The following is a 15038-nucleotide window of genomic DNA, read 5'->3' as shown; positions in this document are numbered from 1 at the left end:
GCTGCATCGGGTCTTCATTGCTGCATGCGGGCTTTCTCCAGTTGCAGTGAGCGGGGGCTACTCTTCGTTGCGGTGCGCAGGCTTCTCATTGCAGTGGCCTCTCTTGTTGTGGAGCGCAGGCTCTAGGCACGCGGGCTTCAGTAGTTGTGGCGCTCGGGCTCAGTAGTTGTGGTGCCTGGGCTTAGTTGCTCCACGGCATGCGGAATCTTCCCAGACCAGGGCTCGAACCCATGTCCCCTGCATTGGCAGGCTGATTCTTAACCACTGCACCACCAGGGAAGCCCCTGAAGACGTGCTTTAAGTGTACAATATGCACTGGATTTTACAGACTCAGTATCAAAAAATAATGTAAATTATTTCAATAATGTTTTATATTGATTTCATATAGAAATGATAATGTTTGAATATATTGGGTTAAATAAAACATTTTATTATCAACATTCATTTTACTTTTAAAAAACTTATTTTAATGTGGCTACTAGAAAAATTTTAAATGACATATACGGTTTACATTATATTTCTACTGAGCAATATTATTCTAGATGATTATAACCAAAGAGTTTGCTGTGAATTACATTGGGTTTACCCATCACCCATTGGGTGAGAACTTAAGATTGCTTTGCTAGTACTCAGCTGTTGATGCTCATAGAGACAAAGTCCGGTTTTGCAGTTTCTATGCACTTGCAAAACATTACTTAGGTGCAGCCTGAATGCTCACATTTCCTAAATTAGTAATTCACATAAAAGTTTAGGTGCTAGCATCCCCAGTGCTGCAGAGTGAGGTTCTGGCCTGAATGAGTTTTGAGATGCAGAGGTAGTGCAGTTGCTTTTCTGCTGCCCACCACCCACTCCAGAGATTCCTAGGGCTCTCCTCCTTTGGTCTGTGGGCTCCAGCAGCCTTTGCTTTTTCAGCACAGGCCTGATTTTCTTGTGTACTCCAGGCTCCCTCTTTCTGTCAGTTCTGGCTACTCGGATGCCACTTACAGAACTGGAAGGGAGTTTTCCCAAGCAAGCATTTGAAAAGATTTAGAAAGCTAGACTTATTCCAGTCATCCTTCCTCATCCCCAGCCCCAAGACTAGGCATCATTTTGTGTGATTCATTAGAATAAACTGTTGTAGGTGATTAAGGTTTTGTTTCATCACATTCAGAAGAACTGTAAATCAGAGATCCAATAAAAGTCAAAAGACAACTTAAATCTTTTAGAATAGTGCATTTAAAGTGCTAAAGGGGTTTCAGTGACAACAAAACTTCTGAAAAACTCTGTCTTCCTTTAATCATCCCAGAATCCTGCATGGCCATTGCCCCAGTCCCTTCCCTCTCTCTCAGGTCCAGCCAATTCTGGCAGTAGTTTCCCTCATCTCTACCCTGTCACCTTCCAGGTGTATTTTTTCCCCTGTTTTTTTGAAATTTCTGTCCTTTGCTGTGTAAATCAGTTAAGCCTTATTTGTACAATAAGACCAGGAACTAATGCTCCAAAAACAAAATTTGCCTCAACAGTGAGGGAAGGGTGGGGCAATTTATTGCATTTATTTTTATTTCCTGTTAACACTAAGAAGAAAAATGCTGATGTACTATATAAAATATATCTTTTTCTCCCCAGAGACACTTTTTTCAGAACTTAGGATCTATTTTAACATATGCCTTCTTGGGAACTGCCATCTCCTGTATCGTCATAGGGTAAGTGACATTCGGAGCTCAAGTTCCAGAAGGCTGTAGGGCCGGTGCTCTGGAAATGTGGGAGGAATCTCACATTTCCTGGACTCACACTGACTGGGTGAATTGTCTATTTTTTTCAGTATATCACCTCTTTACACATTTTTCTGACTCAATTCCAAGGCTTGCATGTCTTCTGACAAACACAAGTCTTCAAATCAAAGCAAACTAGAATTATACTGTTGGATTTTCTCTGTGAGTTTTGAACTTCTGACTTAGGGGATGTGGATAATTTGGTTTGAGTTATGTGAAGCACGTTGCCATTTTTGGCTTAAATAACGCAGATGCGCACATCGCATTCGTTTTCCTTCTTCTTGGCAGAACCTTACCTGTAGTTGATGGGAGTAAAATAGTAACTATACGTTAAGGGTTTTCTTTCTAAGGGAAAGTTTACAAGAGAGCAGTCTGAGACAGACATCTCTAAATATCAGCAGAGTTGTTTAATGCTGGGATACACTGTAGAATGCAGACTTGTTTTTTTCTCATTATATTTTATTGGTTAGGCAGCTAAGCCCCAAGTCTAACTATACGGACTCTGGCTTGCAGCTCATCATAAAGCAAAATGTGGTACAAAATGGTGAAGCCAATCCAATTCACTTATAATCCTATCCAATACGTTAAATCTCCACTGCAGAAAACAGGTACAGCTGCTATGACTACAATGGCGTGGATGTCTTAAATTGTCGATACAGCCAGTTCTACACTGGAATTTTACTGCATACAGCTGTTATATACCTAACACAAGAAACTGAGGCTAAAAACACACATTAGTCACTCATCCAGCCTTTTCCTTATGAAATGTTTAGTGTGTGTCACTGGAAGGCTAAGGAGCTATCATTACTTGGACCTGAAAGTGGGGAGCGGCAGGGGGGGGTGGTTATTTTGAATTCTCTGTTAAATTTTTATTGATTCAAGCCTAGAACAACTCAGGCTACGTTATATGAAAATGCCCAGCATGGTTAAGGCAGTGAGGAAGCTGAAGATTTTAGCACCTGAAGGTGGAGGCTTGCAGAGATGTAGACTGGGGAGCCTTATAAAATCTGGACAACTAAGAGATCTATCAACTGTTTGTGATTGAGAGTCACAGTGGATTTGATCTTTCTCAAAGCTTGTTCGGGGCTGGGGGGGCTTCTCTGTTCTGTGGGTATGCCATAGCTAAATATCCAAATTTCAAAGCTGGCAAGGGCCTCAGAGATCTGTGTAATTAAAACCCCTCCTTCTGAAGATGAGGAATGTAACATCTTGAAAGGCTAATTAACTGTTTCAGTCTCACCATCTATGAGAAGTAGGACCTTGGTCAGGACAAAATTCAGAACTTCTGCTCTTGATCCGGTAGGTCTTTCCACTCCCCCCTCTTCATTTAGCAATTTATCTTGAATTTCTATACATCCCTAATATTATTCCTATACATTGACACAAGACTCTGAGATGTGTGGACTCTATAAATGATTATCAGTTTATAGCAAGATTGATCTTTAGCAGTTCTATAATATGGAAATCTGAGATTTATAATAGATCCAAATTCTAAACTTGTGGACAATGCTGTCAAATTATGGCATAATCAGTTTCATTATTACTCTGTTTCCTTTGCATAACTGATTTTAAGTATATATAAGTGTATGCATTTATATAATATGCTTTACTATTATTAAAAATCTATACATCTATTTTTAAAGCACAATAATGTATAGTGTGTGTGTGTGTGTGTGTGTATGCTTGCACTTGTGCATTGTATATAATTGACTTGTTCTTAAAAATTTCAATTCAAGAGATCTAGGGATATGTATTTACTGGAGTTGAGAAACTCTTCTAATTGATTTTTAAGGCTGCGATCAATAATTTATAATGAAAAGTGATTTGAATAAGAAGTACAGCCCTGGCAAAACTTTTAGAATAATGTTCCTTGTTTGAACAACAAAAACTTGTAGGGTGCCTTCCTAATGTGGGTCATTAGGTTAAAGTGCAGAAGGGTTAGATAGTTTAAAGATTTTAGGATCTTATCCAGCAAGGTAAGGGAAACCGTTGAAGAGTTTTAGCTTGAGCATGACAAGGTCAGATTTATACTTTAGGAAGGACATTCTGGTGGCCATGTGAAGTGGGAAAAAGGCAGCAAGGGGGCTATTTTAGAGGCAATTTCCAGGCTAGGTTGGAAGTGATGAGGGCCTAGTCTTAGGCAGTGGCAGTAAAGGTGGATATGGAGCTATCAACTTGTTGAAATCTTGAGAGAATGAGGTCATCCAGGGCAAGTATGTGGAGTGAGAAAGGAAGGTACTTATGCAACAGCACTATTTGAAGAAAGGAAGAGGTGCCCACGAAGGACTAAGTACTGGGCCCAAGAAACAGGAAGCAAACCAGCAGGGAATGTATCTGGAAGTTAAAGGAAAAGGTAGATAGAGGGTGGACAGTGTCTAACACAGAGGAGGTCAAGTGGGATAGGCGTAGGTGCATTGGATTCAACCCCTAGGAAATGATGGGTGACTCCACACTTATGCTATGGGCAGAAATAGAGGAAGAGTATTGGTAGGTTCTGTTGTTTGGGGTACTGTACGATGAGAAACAATCATTTATTTTTATGCTGTTCTCCAGATACAGTCAGAAATTTTGAAAGAAAGGCACACACTTAAATTCAGACCAAACTGACACTTTCATAATTTGGTGACTCCTGTTGTGAGTCACTCAAACTTACACTTAAGTCTTAGAAAATGACCAGTTATATTTTCTGATAAATTAATGGTGGTAAGAACAATGCAACAAACATTTATTCAGTGCTTAATATGTACCATGCCCTTTTTAAAAGTACTTTACATGGATTATTTCATTTAATCCTCCAAATAATCCTGTTAAGTAGATACTGTTATTACCCTCATTTAACAGTTGAGACAGCTGAGGTTCAGAAAGAATAACACAGTGTAACTAATAGGGCTGCTATTAGTAACCAGAGAGTTTGGCTCCAGAGTCAGATTCTTAATGCCAAAAAATGTGCTTTACTTCTATGTATTGGTATCACTAAAAAAATAGCATTTATAATATTAAACTAAAGAATAAATGGTGTAAATCAGTCAATATTTACTAACATGCCGCTTGTTTCTTCATTTATCCCCTTAAAAGTTCTCACAGACATGAGAGATTTCTATTAGGGAACCCTATCTAAAAGAAATCCACATTTTTAAGGGGAAGAAGGGGGAGGCCTGAGTTTATGCAGATCTATTTATACTTGCATAAAATGGGCAAGAGGACAGTCAGTTAGATTGGACTCTGAGAATGATTTTATAAAGGAGGCAGATTCTGGGTAGTCATTTAGTGAAGAGGGATGAGGTAGTTGGATTTTCCATACTCTCAAGTGCATTAGTCCTGGTGGGTATGGGGAATATTGTGCAAGTTTCCAAGTTAGAGAGTAAGTCTCACTGAGCAATGTAAGAGAATGTGGGAACTAAAATACTGGAGAGTCAACTGACAGATGGCCATGAAGCCCAGGATCAGAAATATATTATATTTTTATTTTTATTTTTAAAATTTATTAATTTTATTTATTTATCTTTGGCTGCGCTGGGTCTTCATTGCTGCATGCGGGCTTTCTCCAGTTGCGGTGAGCGGGGGCTACTCTTTGTTGCGGTGCGCGGGCTTCTCATTGTGGTGGCTTCTCTTGTTGTGGAGCACGGGCTCTAGGCACACGGGCTTCAGTAATTGTGGCACCCGGGCTCAGTAGTTGTGGCTCGTGGGCTCTAGAGCACAGGCTCAGTAGTTGTGGCTCACGGGCTTAGTTGCTCTGCGGCATGTGGGATCTTCCCGGACCAGGGCTCGAACCCGTGTCCCCTGCATTGGCAGGCGGATTCTTAACCACTGCACCACCAGGGAAGACCCAGGATCAGAAATTTATGAGAATGTGAAGGTCACAAAGAGTGATTGTGGAATATGAATGAAAACTCAGGTAGTGGGGTCATGGTCTTCTGTAGGTAAACACTGTAATCAAACTACAGGTTGGTTTTAGAGCTGGATTCAGAGGCTTTAGTAATTTAGATCATTGGGTCCATTTAAATGAAAGAGTTCTTAACCTTTATTAACTTCATTTCATTTCAAAAATTAGATGTAAATCATCTTTCATATTACATGGGAAACTTTAACAGTATCCTCCTGGCAATAAAGTCAAAGAAACCTTTAACGATTTTTTTATAGGATGGATTGTTCTTAAAGAATCAAACCATCTTTTCTAGTTTTCTCCCCCATTTTATCACTCAAGAAATATTTTAAATACATATCTGTTTTTAAATAAAACCCATGTGTTTTTGAATTATTTAGCTATTCATCTCCTTCATCTTTGGGGATTATTCCTTTATCTTTGACTCCATGTTTCCACTCTATGGCCACACAGATGTGTCATCACAATGACAACCTACCTAATGCTTACTGTCAGCACATACATTTTTGTTCTAAGAACTCATTAGTACCCATGAAGTGCTTCTTCTTCAAGAGCAATGAAAATGATACCCTTTTAGCTTCTCTGTTAATGAAGAATTAAAACAAATGCCACAGTTTCAAAAATATTTGGAAAAAAGGGACATGGAAGACTTCCCTGGTGGCACAGTGGTTAAGAATCCGCCTGCCAATGCAGGGGACATGGGTTCGAGCCCTGGTCTGGGAAGATCCCACATGCCACAGAGCAACTAAGCCCGTGAGCCACAACTACTGAGCCTCCACTCTAGAGCCTGTGAGCCACAACTACTGAGCCCGTGGCGTGACACAACTACTGAAGCCCGTGTGCCTAGAGCCCATGCTTACAACAAGAGAAGCCACCTCAATGAGAAGCCTGCGCACCGCAACGAAGAGTAGCCCCCGCTCTCCACAACTAGAGAAAGCCCGTGCGCAGCAACGAAGACCCAACACAGCCAAAAATAAATAAATAATAATTTAGAAAGAAAGAAAGAAAGGGGACATGGATCTAAATGATGAAGAATGGGGTGTTAATGTTAAAACTAGCTCACTTTTAAAATCACATCCCATGTACCAGACACTGACCTATGCTTCTATCTCATTTTATTCTCATAATACCCCTACGAGACAGGTACTATTATTATCCTTATTTTACATACAAGGATGCTGAGGTTGAGACTTGCTCAAGGTTACACAGTAAGTAAATGGTATTAAATGGCATAGCCAGTCTGGCTTTAGAACAGATACACTTAGAATCTCCTTGTCCTCCTCCTCCTCCTAAGATGATGCGTTACATTTCCTGTAGTGTTTTGCAATTAATAACTATATATGCCGGACAAACCAAGTCCTCAATAATTTCAGATTCTTGTATTTATCATTATGGCTAGCAATTACGAAAAATCTGAATGTTTAAGAATGAGCTGTGAATATAATTGCAAAGTAGAAATGGAACCTGTCTTTTCTTACCGGAGGTAGTTGGAGGGATGGTATGAATCCATTTTACTTGCTTAGAATTGCTGGACTCTGCATAACTCACTCTGGAAAACTTCGATTCAGAAGTGTGAGGTTGTTTATATTATTCATATCAACATTCCTCAGGAATGTTGATTTTCCTGCTGGGCTCCTTAATATGCCACAGAAGCATGCCTGACACTGCCCTCTTGTGTCATCATGCCTGCTGAGCTGGGGACCCGTAGGTCTAAGTGCCCATGGTACTGGTTCTGGAATCGCTGTTGCTCTGTCCTTAAATGGGATAATGTATGCTGAGGTTCAGTAGTCTCAAAAGGCTGACTCCTAAACCTGGAAAAAGGAACAAGTGTCTAGAACCAAAACCTGAAGAGGTTTAGTTCATAGATGGAGACCGAGTGATACCTCAGTGCCTTAAGTTCTAACACTGGAAAGAGAATGACTTAGAGCAGTTCTTAATTCCTAATCCAATTCTTTTTTTTTTTCTCACACACACACACTGTATTTTATTTTTACAAGAGATAAATAGACTGACACCAAGCATTGTACATGGATGACCACAACAAAAGCAACAATGATTGCAATTACCAAACATGAAACACACTCATACTATGTCATAATATTGACATTCAGTCCAGTAATCCTCCACTGTAGCAGCTCCTTTACTTTGCAGTGAAAATTGCTAATCCAATTCTTAATCCAGGAAACACAGGCCCTTAAATGGTTCATAGAAGGACTTCAGGGTGGGGTATTCAACCCCCTGAAATCATCCATGAATTTTTCATGGGAGAGAGTCTGCATAGATTTCACTGTTTCATCAGCTTTGCTAAGAGATTGAAGTTGACAAAGAACAAGTATGTTTTTCAAGAGCCTAAGCAAAGAGAGGGTTGGGAAAGGAAGGATTTCACATATCTCCATATTTAATTAGAACTGAAGAATTCTCTAGACTGCATTCAGTGTGGCCATAAAGTCTGGAAATATGCATGCTATTATCTTATCATGTACTATAATGTAATAGCAATAAACTAGCTATTACGTATTTGTCCATGGTCCCAGACTTGGTGGCCATTCTGTATCCATGCCTAAGAATGGAAGTGCCAGGTGGTAGGGTCTGCAAAATACTACTCATTTTTACAAAATAATGCAAAATCATTTCCAAAGCACTTGTACCAATTTTTCCTCTTAATTTTTGGCAATCTAATAGGTGTAAAGTGAAATTATACTGTGGTCTTTATTTGTATTTCTCTGATTGTTAATGAAGTTGATTATATTTTCATATGATAACTCACCAAACTTTTTGTCCATTTTTCTAATGAGTTGTTTTACCATATTTTCATTAATTTGCCTGATTTCTTTGTATGTTCTGCATGGTAGTCTGTATTCAGTTACATATGCCACAAATATTTTCTCCCAGTTTGTGTCTTGTGCTTTTACTTTTTCATGTCTCTTAATGAACAGAATTTCTTAAATTTAATGTAGTTAAATTTATAATTTTTTCCTTTATGGTTAACGTTTTTGTATTTTATTTAAAAAATCCTTCCCTACCCCAGAATCAGAAAGACATTTTCTTCTAAAGTGTTTTAAAGTTTTGCCTTTTGCAGTAAGTCCATTTTCCGGAATCGATTTTTGTGTATAATATGAAGTAGACATCCAATTAAATTTTTCTTTCTCAAAGGGACAGCCAATTATTCTAACATCATTTATTGTCTAGTCCCACTTTTCCCCAGTATCTACAGTTCCTCCTGTACTATATGTTGTGGTTTCTGTTTCTAGACAGTTAATTCTATCTTATTGGTCTCTAATCTATCCCTGCAGAAATACCACACTGTCCTAATTGTGATGGCTTCATCATAAGTCTTTATATCTTAAAAAGAAACTCTTCTTCATGAGTACCTTGTCTATTATTATTTCTTTACTCTTGAATATAAATTTATTCCAATGCATATATTTATGAGTATATAATTTTAAAATTTATAAATACATTCTTATATACTTTGTACATATTTGTATAACTTACAATTCTATTTCTGAGTGTTTTCCTTAGGGACCCCCTTGCACATGTGCACCATGCATAAAAATATTTGTAGCAATTTTATATAATAATATATATATTATCATATATAGTTATATATATTATTAATATATATATTATATGATAGCAAAAACTTGTAAACAACTCATATTTCATTAAAAGGAGAAAAGAGAAATAAATGTATATAATATTATACAGCAGTGAAAAGCAATGAAATAAAATTGCTAATGACAATAGAGGTGAATCTTGGAAACATAAGGTAAGATCAATAAATCAAGTCCCATAAGACCTTATTTTTATAATGTTCATAAATAACCAAGATTAAACAATGTTGCATAAGCATACATGCATATAAGTGAGAATGCATATATGCATATGTGTAGTAAATAAGGGAATTAAGAACACAAAATTCAGCAAAGTGGTAATTTCTGGGAAACAGGGAAAAGAATGGAATGGAAAGAAACACGTGGAAGAAATAAGTTATTGGTAATATTCTGGCTCGTGGGTTGGAGTGAGTTTCCAGGTATTCAATATACTACTATAATTTATAACTTGCATATATCTTCTATATATTCTCTTGCACGTGTCAATTGTATTAAAAAGAAAATAAAAGGGAAAACAAGTTGAAGGAGCTATTTAATAGATTTATAAATATAAGCAGCTTGATTACGTTGCTTACTTCCATTTCTGGGAAACTCAGACTCTTCTATTGTTTCTCTTCGTGTGTGTTTTAATAAGAACAACTCTGGCTGGCAGGCAGTAGCAGAGATGCAAAGGTGCCAAGAGTGTATTTGCCAGTATCCCCTGGTTAATTCTTATCAACCACAAAGCCCTCTGTTTTTCCTCTCTCTTCCCTTATCTATCTTCACTTTCTCTCTTCTTTCTCCCCACTCTCTTCCCCTCCATCCCAACCGTGTTTTTCTCACTGTCCCCTGAGACTCTGTCTGGGCTGCTGCTCTCTGAGACTCCATTTTCAGTAGGCTGCAACACAGCAGAGCTCGGGAGGCTGTGTTGAGTCAGCCTAGAAGGCCCCATGCCTCCTCAGTGCATTCATTTACTCTCTAGATACGGAGCTGGCACAGTAATAGCTGTCACTGGTGTCAAAGAGAAAAATAAATATGCTGCTGCCCTGACACAGCCAAATGAGAAAAAAATAATCTCTAATCTGTCAAGTACAGCCCGAGCTGCTTAGCAGTGTGGTTTCTCATATCCATATCACAGCAGGCACGGGCTGTATTTCTGGCAGCAAAGAGGAGAGTGAAGTTTATGAGGAAAAGAAACAAAAGGGAGGGAGGGAGGGACTGTGGAGAATATCAGAGATGTAGTTTGGAGGTAAAGGAGGTGAAGCCGTCAGAGCGCCATATGGATCTATGCATTAGTTACCACTTTACTCCTTCTATCACAGCCTTGAAGATGTCGGGAATAAGAATGACAGCACAGGACAGAGAAAAGTAAACAAATTCTGAAAGATTCAAAAAGGAAAGCAAATAAAACCTAACTCCAAATTAGGAAGAGAAATGCTGAAAATCATGTAGAAGGAACAAAATATGTGAGATTGTTGACATGGAAAAAGAGAAATATATAATAATAAAAAAAGTATAAACATAATTGAAACAATCTATTCTGAAAAATAATTTACCTGATAAGTCTTATTATTAAATAATGTATTCTAAAGATTCTAACTATGGGATTCCTTTTACATGAAATATTCAAGTCTTGGAATTACCTAGTTTATCTTCATTCTTCAGTACCCTTGGGCACAAAGTCAAACATTTTTCTCAATTTGACCAAAATCTGATAGAGAAGATTTAAATATGGCTCCGCTTCTACATGCACACACACACACCACAACCCTTGCAGATAAAAGGTAAAAAAAAAAAGAAGGGAAATATATCAGTTATCTGTTGCTGTGTAACAAACCACTCGCCAAACTTAGTGGCTTAAAACACCTGTTTTATTAGTTCACAATTCTGTGGCTCAGCAATTTAGGTTGGACTCAGTTGAGCAGTTCTGTGGTTCTCATCTGAGGTCACTCATGTGACCACAGTCATCTGGGGCTTGACAGGGATTGGGTGCTCTAACATGGGCTCACTCAAATGTCTGGTGGCTGATTCTGATTATTAGCTGGTTGTTCTGGGGACTCAGTTCTGTTCCATGTAACCTCTCACCCCCCAGTAGGCTAGCCCTGGCTTTTTTCCATGGTGGTCTCAGGGCAGCATTCCAAGATGATGAGAACCGAAGTGCAAGACTCTTAAGGCTCAGTCCCAGAAGTCTTGCAATATCACTTTCACTGCATTGTATTGGTCAAATTATCACAAGAGCAGCCAAGATTCAAGGCGTGGGGAAATAGGCTCCAGCTCTTGATGCAGGATGTGATAAAGTCACATTACAAAGGGGTATGCATACAGGGATGGGAAAATTATTGTGGTCATCCTTGCAAATATTCTACCACAGGAAGGAACTATAAAATATCTTCAGAGATATCAAGGTAAGAGCTGGCATTAAAAAATGGGACTCAAAACTTGGTGTGAAACCTATGGCTACGAAAGGAAAACATGGAGAATCAAGTTGACCTTAGAAAGGCCAACTCACCAGCCTTCTCTGTTACACTTCCTGATGTTCTGAAAAGAGTAATAATGAATCTGGACCCTGATGACTTAAGTGACTTTCGAAGAAGTATCATAACTTTCTATGTTTGGATATAAAATTTTATGCAAAAATATACAAAAGTTCAAAGGAAATAAAGTAGAGAGCATGGCTCACTAAGATTTTATGCTACCAAAGCAAATGGCATTCGTGGAAAATTGAGCCCTGCTCAGCTAGAGTGGAGAATTATGGAAAAGTTTTATTTAATTTGAGAATTTCAGTTGCTCTGTTTCCCATCAGTGATGCGGAGAATGTGGAGGCAAAGGTGTGGCCATGTTAGCTGTAAAGGCAACAACATCCTTGCTGAGGAGGTTTCTTTCATGGCTGCACATCCCTTGCCAAGGGCTGTCATAACAAACCTGATTTGCATTCACTTTTGTCTGACTGATTGTGGTGCTTTGGGAAAGGGTGGAGCTTTGGCGATGACTAAAGCTTGATCTTGGCAGCTTATTCATTTTGCTTGAACAGTTTAAGAAGAAATAAGGTTAAGGAATTATGCCACATGGCCTTTATTGTATGTTTTCAGGGCCTTGAAAATTACCTTAAAAATGGAAACCCATGAATCTTTCACTATACTATAAGCTACATTGCCAAAACTGTCCAACTTACCTGTGTGCTCCTCCGCATTCTCCTTTTCCCCCATCCCCAGAGGTAAATCTTACGCTGAATTTTTATTTACAGTCTTTCCATGTGCTTTCGAACTTTATAAAAACAGTATTATACTTTATGTCATCAAGCCATTTTCTTTTTTCCCCCCACTCATGACTCTTCTAAGATTCATCCATGTTATGGTTTTCATTTACTGTCATTGGTAACATGCAAATGTGGGAATATTCCACGCTTTACTTATTCTCTTATTGATGGAGTTGCTTCCATTTATGAATATTCTTTTTTTTTATAAAGCTGCATTTATTTTTGTTCGTTTGTTTGTTGTTTTTGTTTAATTAATTTATTTATTTTTGGCTGTGTTGGGTCTTCGTTGCTGCACGCCGGCTTTCTCTAGTTGTGGTGAGCAGGGTCTACTCTTCATTTCGGTGAGCAGGCTTCTCATTGCGGTGGCTCCTCTTGTTGCAGAGCACGGGCTCTAGGCGCACGGGCTTCAGTAGTTGTGGCACGCAGGCTCAGTAGTTGTGGTGCACGGGCTTAGTTGCTCCGCGGCATGTGGGATCTTCCCAGACCAGGGATCGAAACTGTGTCCCCTGCATTGGCAAGCAGATTTTTAACCACTGCACCACCAGGGAAGTCCCATCTATGAATATTCTTGTACAAGTCACCTGGGGCTCTTGTAAAAGATTCTTTAAACAATGAACTTGAAGTGGAATGTGTGATTCCACATTGTTTTCCAAAGTGGTATCCCTACCAGTTGGTGTGTTTCCATTGCACCACATCCTCACCAGTGCTTAGTATTGTCAGACTTCATGATCAATTTGTCTAGCCCTGTGACAGTATCACACTACTTTAATCATTGTTGCCTTCTAGTAATTAACTATATTTAATAGGAACAACCTTACCCTCCTCCCCACCACACACACCCTACAGTATTCCTTATGAGTGTCATAGCTCTTTGGATCTTTTTCTTTTACTGTAAAAATTTTAGAATCATCTCATCAGATTCTTTGACTCACTGTGTTTGTATTTTGATTAGAATTGCATCAAATCTATAGATCAGTTTAGGGAAAACTGACATATTTATGATATTGCCTTTCTATTCTTAAAATCTGATATCTCTTTCTACTTACGTTTTCTTTAAGTCTTCCAGTAACAGTCTTGCACAAATTTAACTGAATTTATTCCTAGGAATATTGTATTATATTATAAATGGTTTTATTTTCAACATTTCATTTTCTTAGTGTTGCAATTTAGCAGTCTTGAAAAGCAATAAAATAGCCCACTTCTAGCTGGCCTGGAGCTTACAATCTACAAGGGAGGCATTCATGAGGGAGTCACATGAACACATGGAAAAGCACAGCTACAGAGAGTGTGAGCAAAGAGAAGTGAATGCTGCAAAGAGATCAGGGACTTGGAGGATCTGCTTGAGGCTTGGGTCTGGAGTGATAAGAGCTCTGACGGGGTAGGTAGGGCGAGCTGTGGGAGCACACCAAGGAGGCCAGGAGAGGCTTCCGGGGAAATGACTTCTAACCTGAGATCTTACATTTATTTCAAAGGAGGAAGCCAGGAAAAGATCTGAGAGAAGACATTTCAGGCAGAGAGTATAGCACGTGGGAGGCCAGCAGCAAGGTGAAACTTTAGTTCTGGCTTTCGTCCAGGGAGGCCAGAGTATGGATAGGAAGCAGTAGGAGATACACAGGGTGAGGGCAGAATTTTTCCTGGGAACCTGAGACCTTGTTCTGGAGTTTGGACATAACTCTGTAGGCCGTAGAGTGCTCAACAGGAGATATGCACTTTTAAAATTTCACTCCAATTGGAATACGAAAATGGATGAGAGAAAGTCAAGGTGGGAAACAAGAGAGCAGCTAGGAGGTGATGCTACTTTAAACCTGGAGACTACTTGGTTGGACTTGAGAGCTGACTGGGAGATGGAACTGACAGGACATGGCCATTCGTCAGATTTAGAGAAATAAAGGACATCATGGGTAACTGTCAATCTTGTGGCTTCAACCATAAGCTCACCCTGAATTTGACTGTCAAATCTAGCACAGTTTGGACCTTATGTGCTATCCCCTTCCATCCTTGTCTTATGTTCCCTAATAGAATTAACCTCTTGGTAATCATGCCCTTACTTTTAGTAAAAGTCAGTAACTATATTGCCAACTGAATCAATGAATTAATGAAAAGATCTGAGAAATGTATATCCTTTGGTTGACAAAGAGGTAGTAGAAGTAACAAAAGTTTCAACAAAAGCTAGCTTTTCGGTTCATTTTTTTGGTTCCTGGCCTTGAACTGACCATTCTGCATTTACTATCTCATTTAATCTTCACAACAAACAGCAGAGATGGATAATTTCTATTGTTCCCTTTTTGTAAGTGAGAAGTATGAAGCTCATATTGCTTAAGTAATTTTTCCAAGATGTGACTGACTCCAGAGCTCGTATGCTAAACGCATCCTTACAACTTAAGTTGCATCTTTGTACCTGCAGCAACACCTGGAGTTTCTTAGAAATGCAGTCTTGGACCTCATCCCAGACCTCCTGAGTCCTAATCTGCATATTAACAAAAGCCCTAGGTAAATTTACTATGCTGCACTTCCAAACTGGTAGTGAGATTTAATACCTTACTTAGGGATTTAGTAAG

General features: G+C 38.9%; 1 protein-coding gene across 3 annotated transcripts in view; it reads left to right on the top strand.

Moving 5' to 3' along the window:
- SLC9A9 (solute carrier family 9 member A9) overlaps window positions 1–15038 on the top strand; it is a 541542-nt gene that overhangs the window by 41581 nt on the left and 484923 nt on the right. For all 3 annotated transcript variants that reach the window (XM_036851048.1, XM_036851049.1, XM_036851050.1), the window contains exon 4: window positions 1603–1679. In XM_036851048.1, the coding sequence (XP_036706943.1) occupies window positions 1603–1679 (77 nt within the window). The remainder of the gene's footprint in view (window positions 1–1602; window positions 1680–15038) is intronic.

Source organism: Balaenoptera musculus, chromosome 4 (genome assembly GCF_009873245.2).
Source record: "Balaenoptera musculus isolate JJ_BM4_2016_0621 chromosome 4, mBalMus1.pri.v3, whole genome shotgun sequence".
NCBI classification, from domain to species: Eukaryota; Metazoa; Chordata; class Mammalia; order Artiodactyla; family Balaenopteridae; genus Balaenoptera; species Balaenoptera musculus.
The sequence above is the reverse complement of the archived record's forward strand: the minus strand, read 5'-3'. Positions and strand labels throughout refer to the sequence as shown.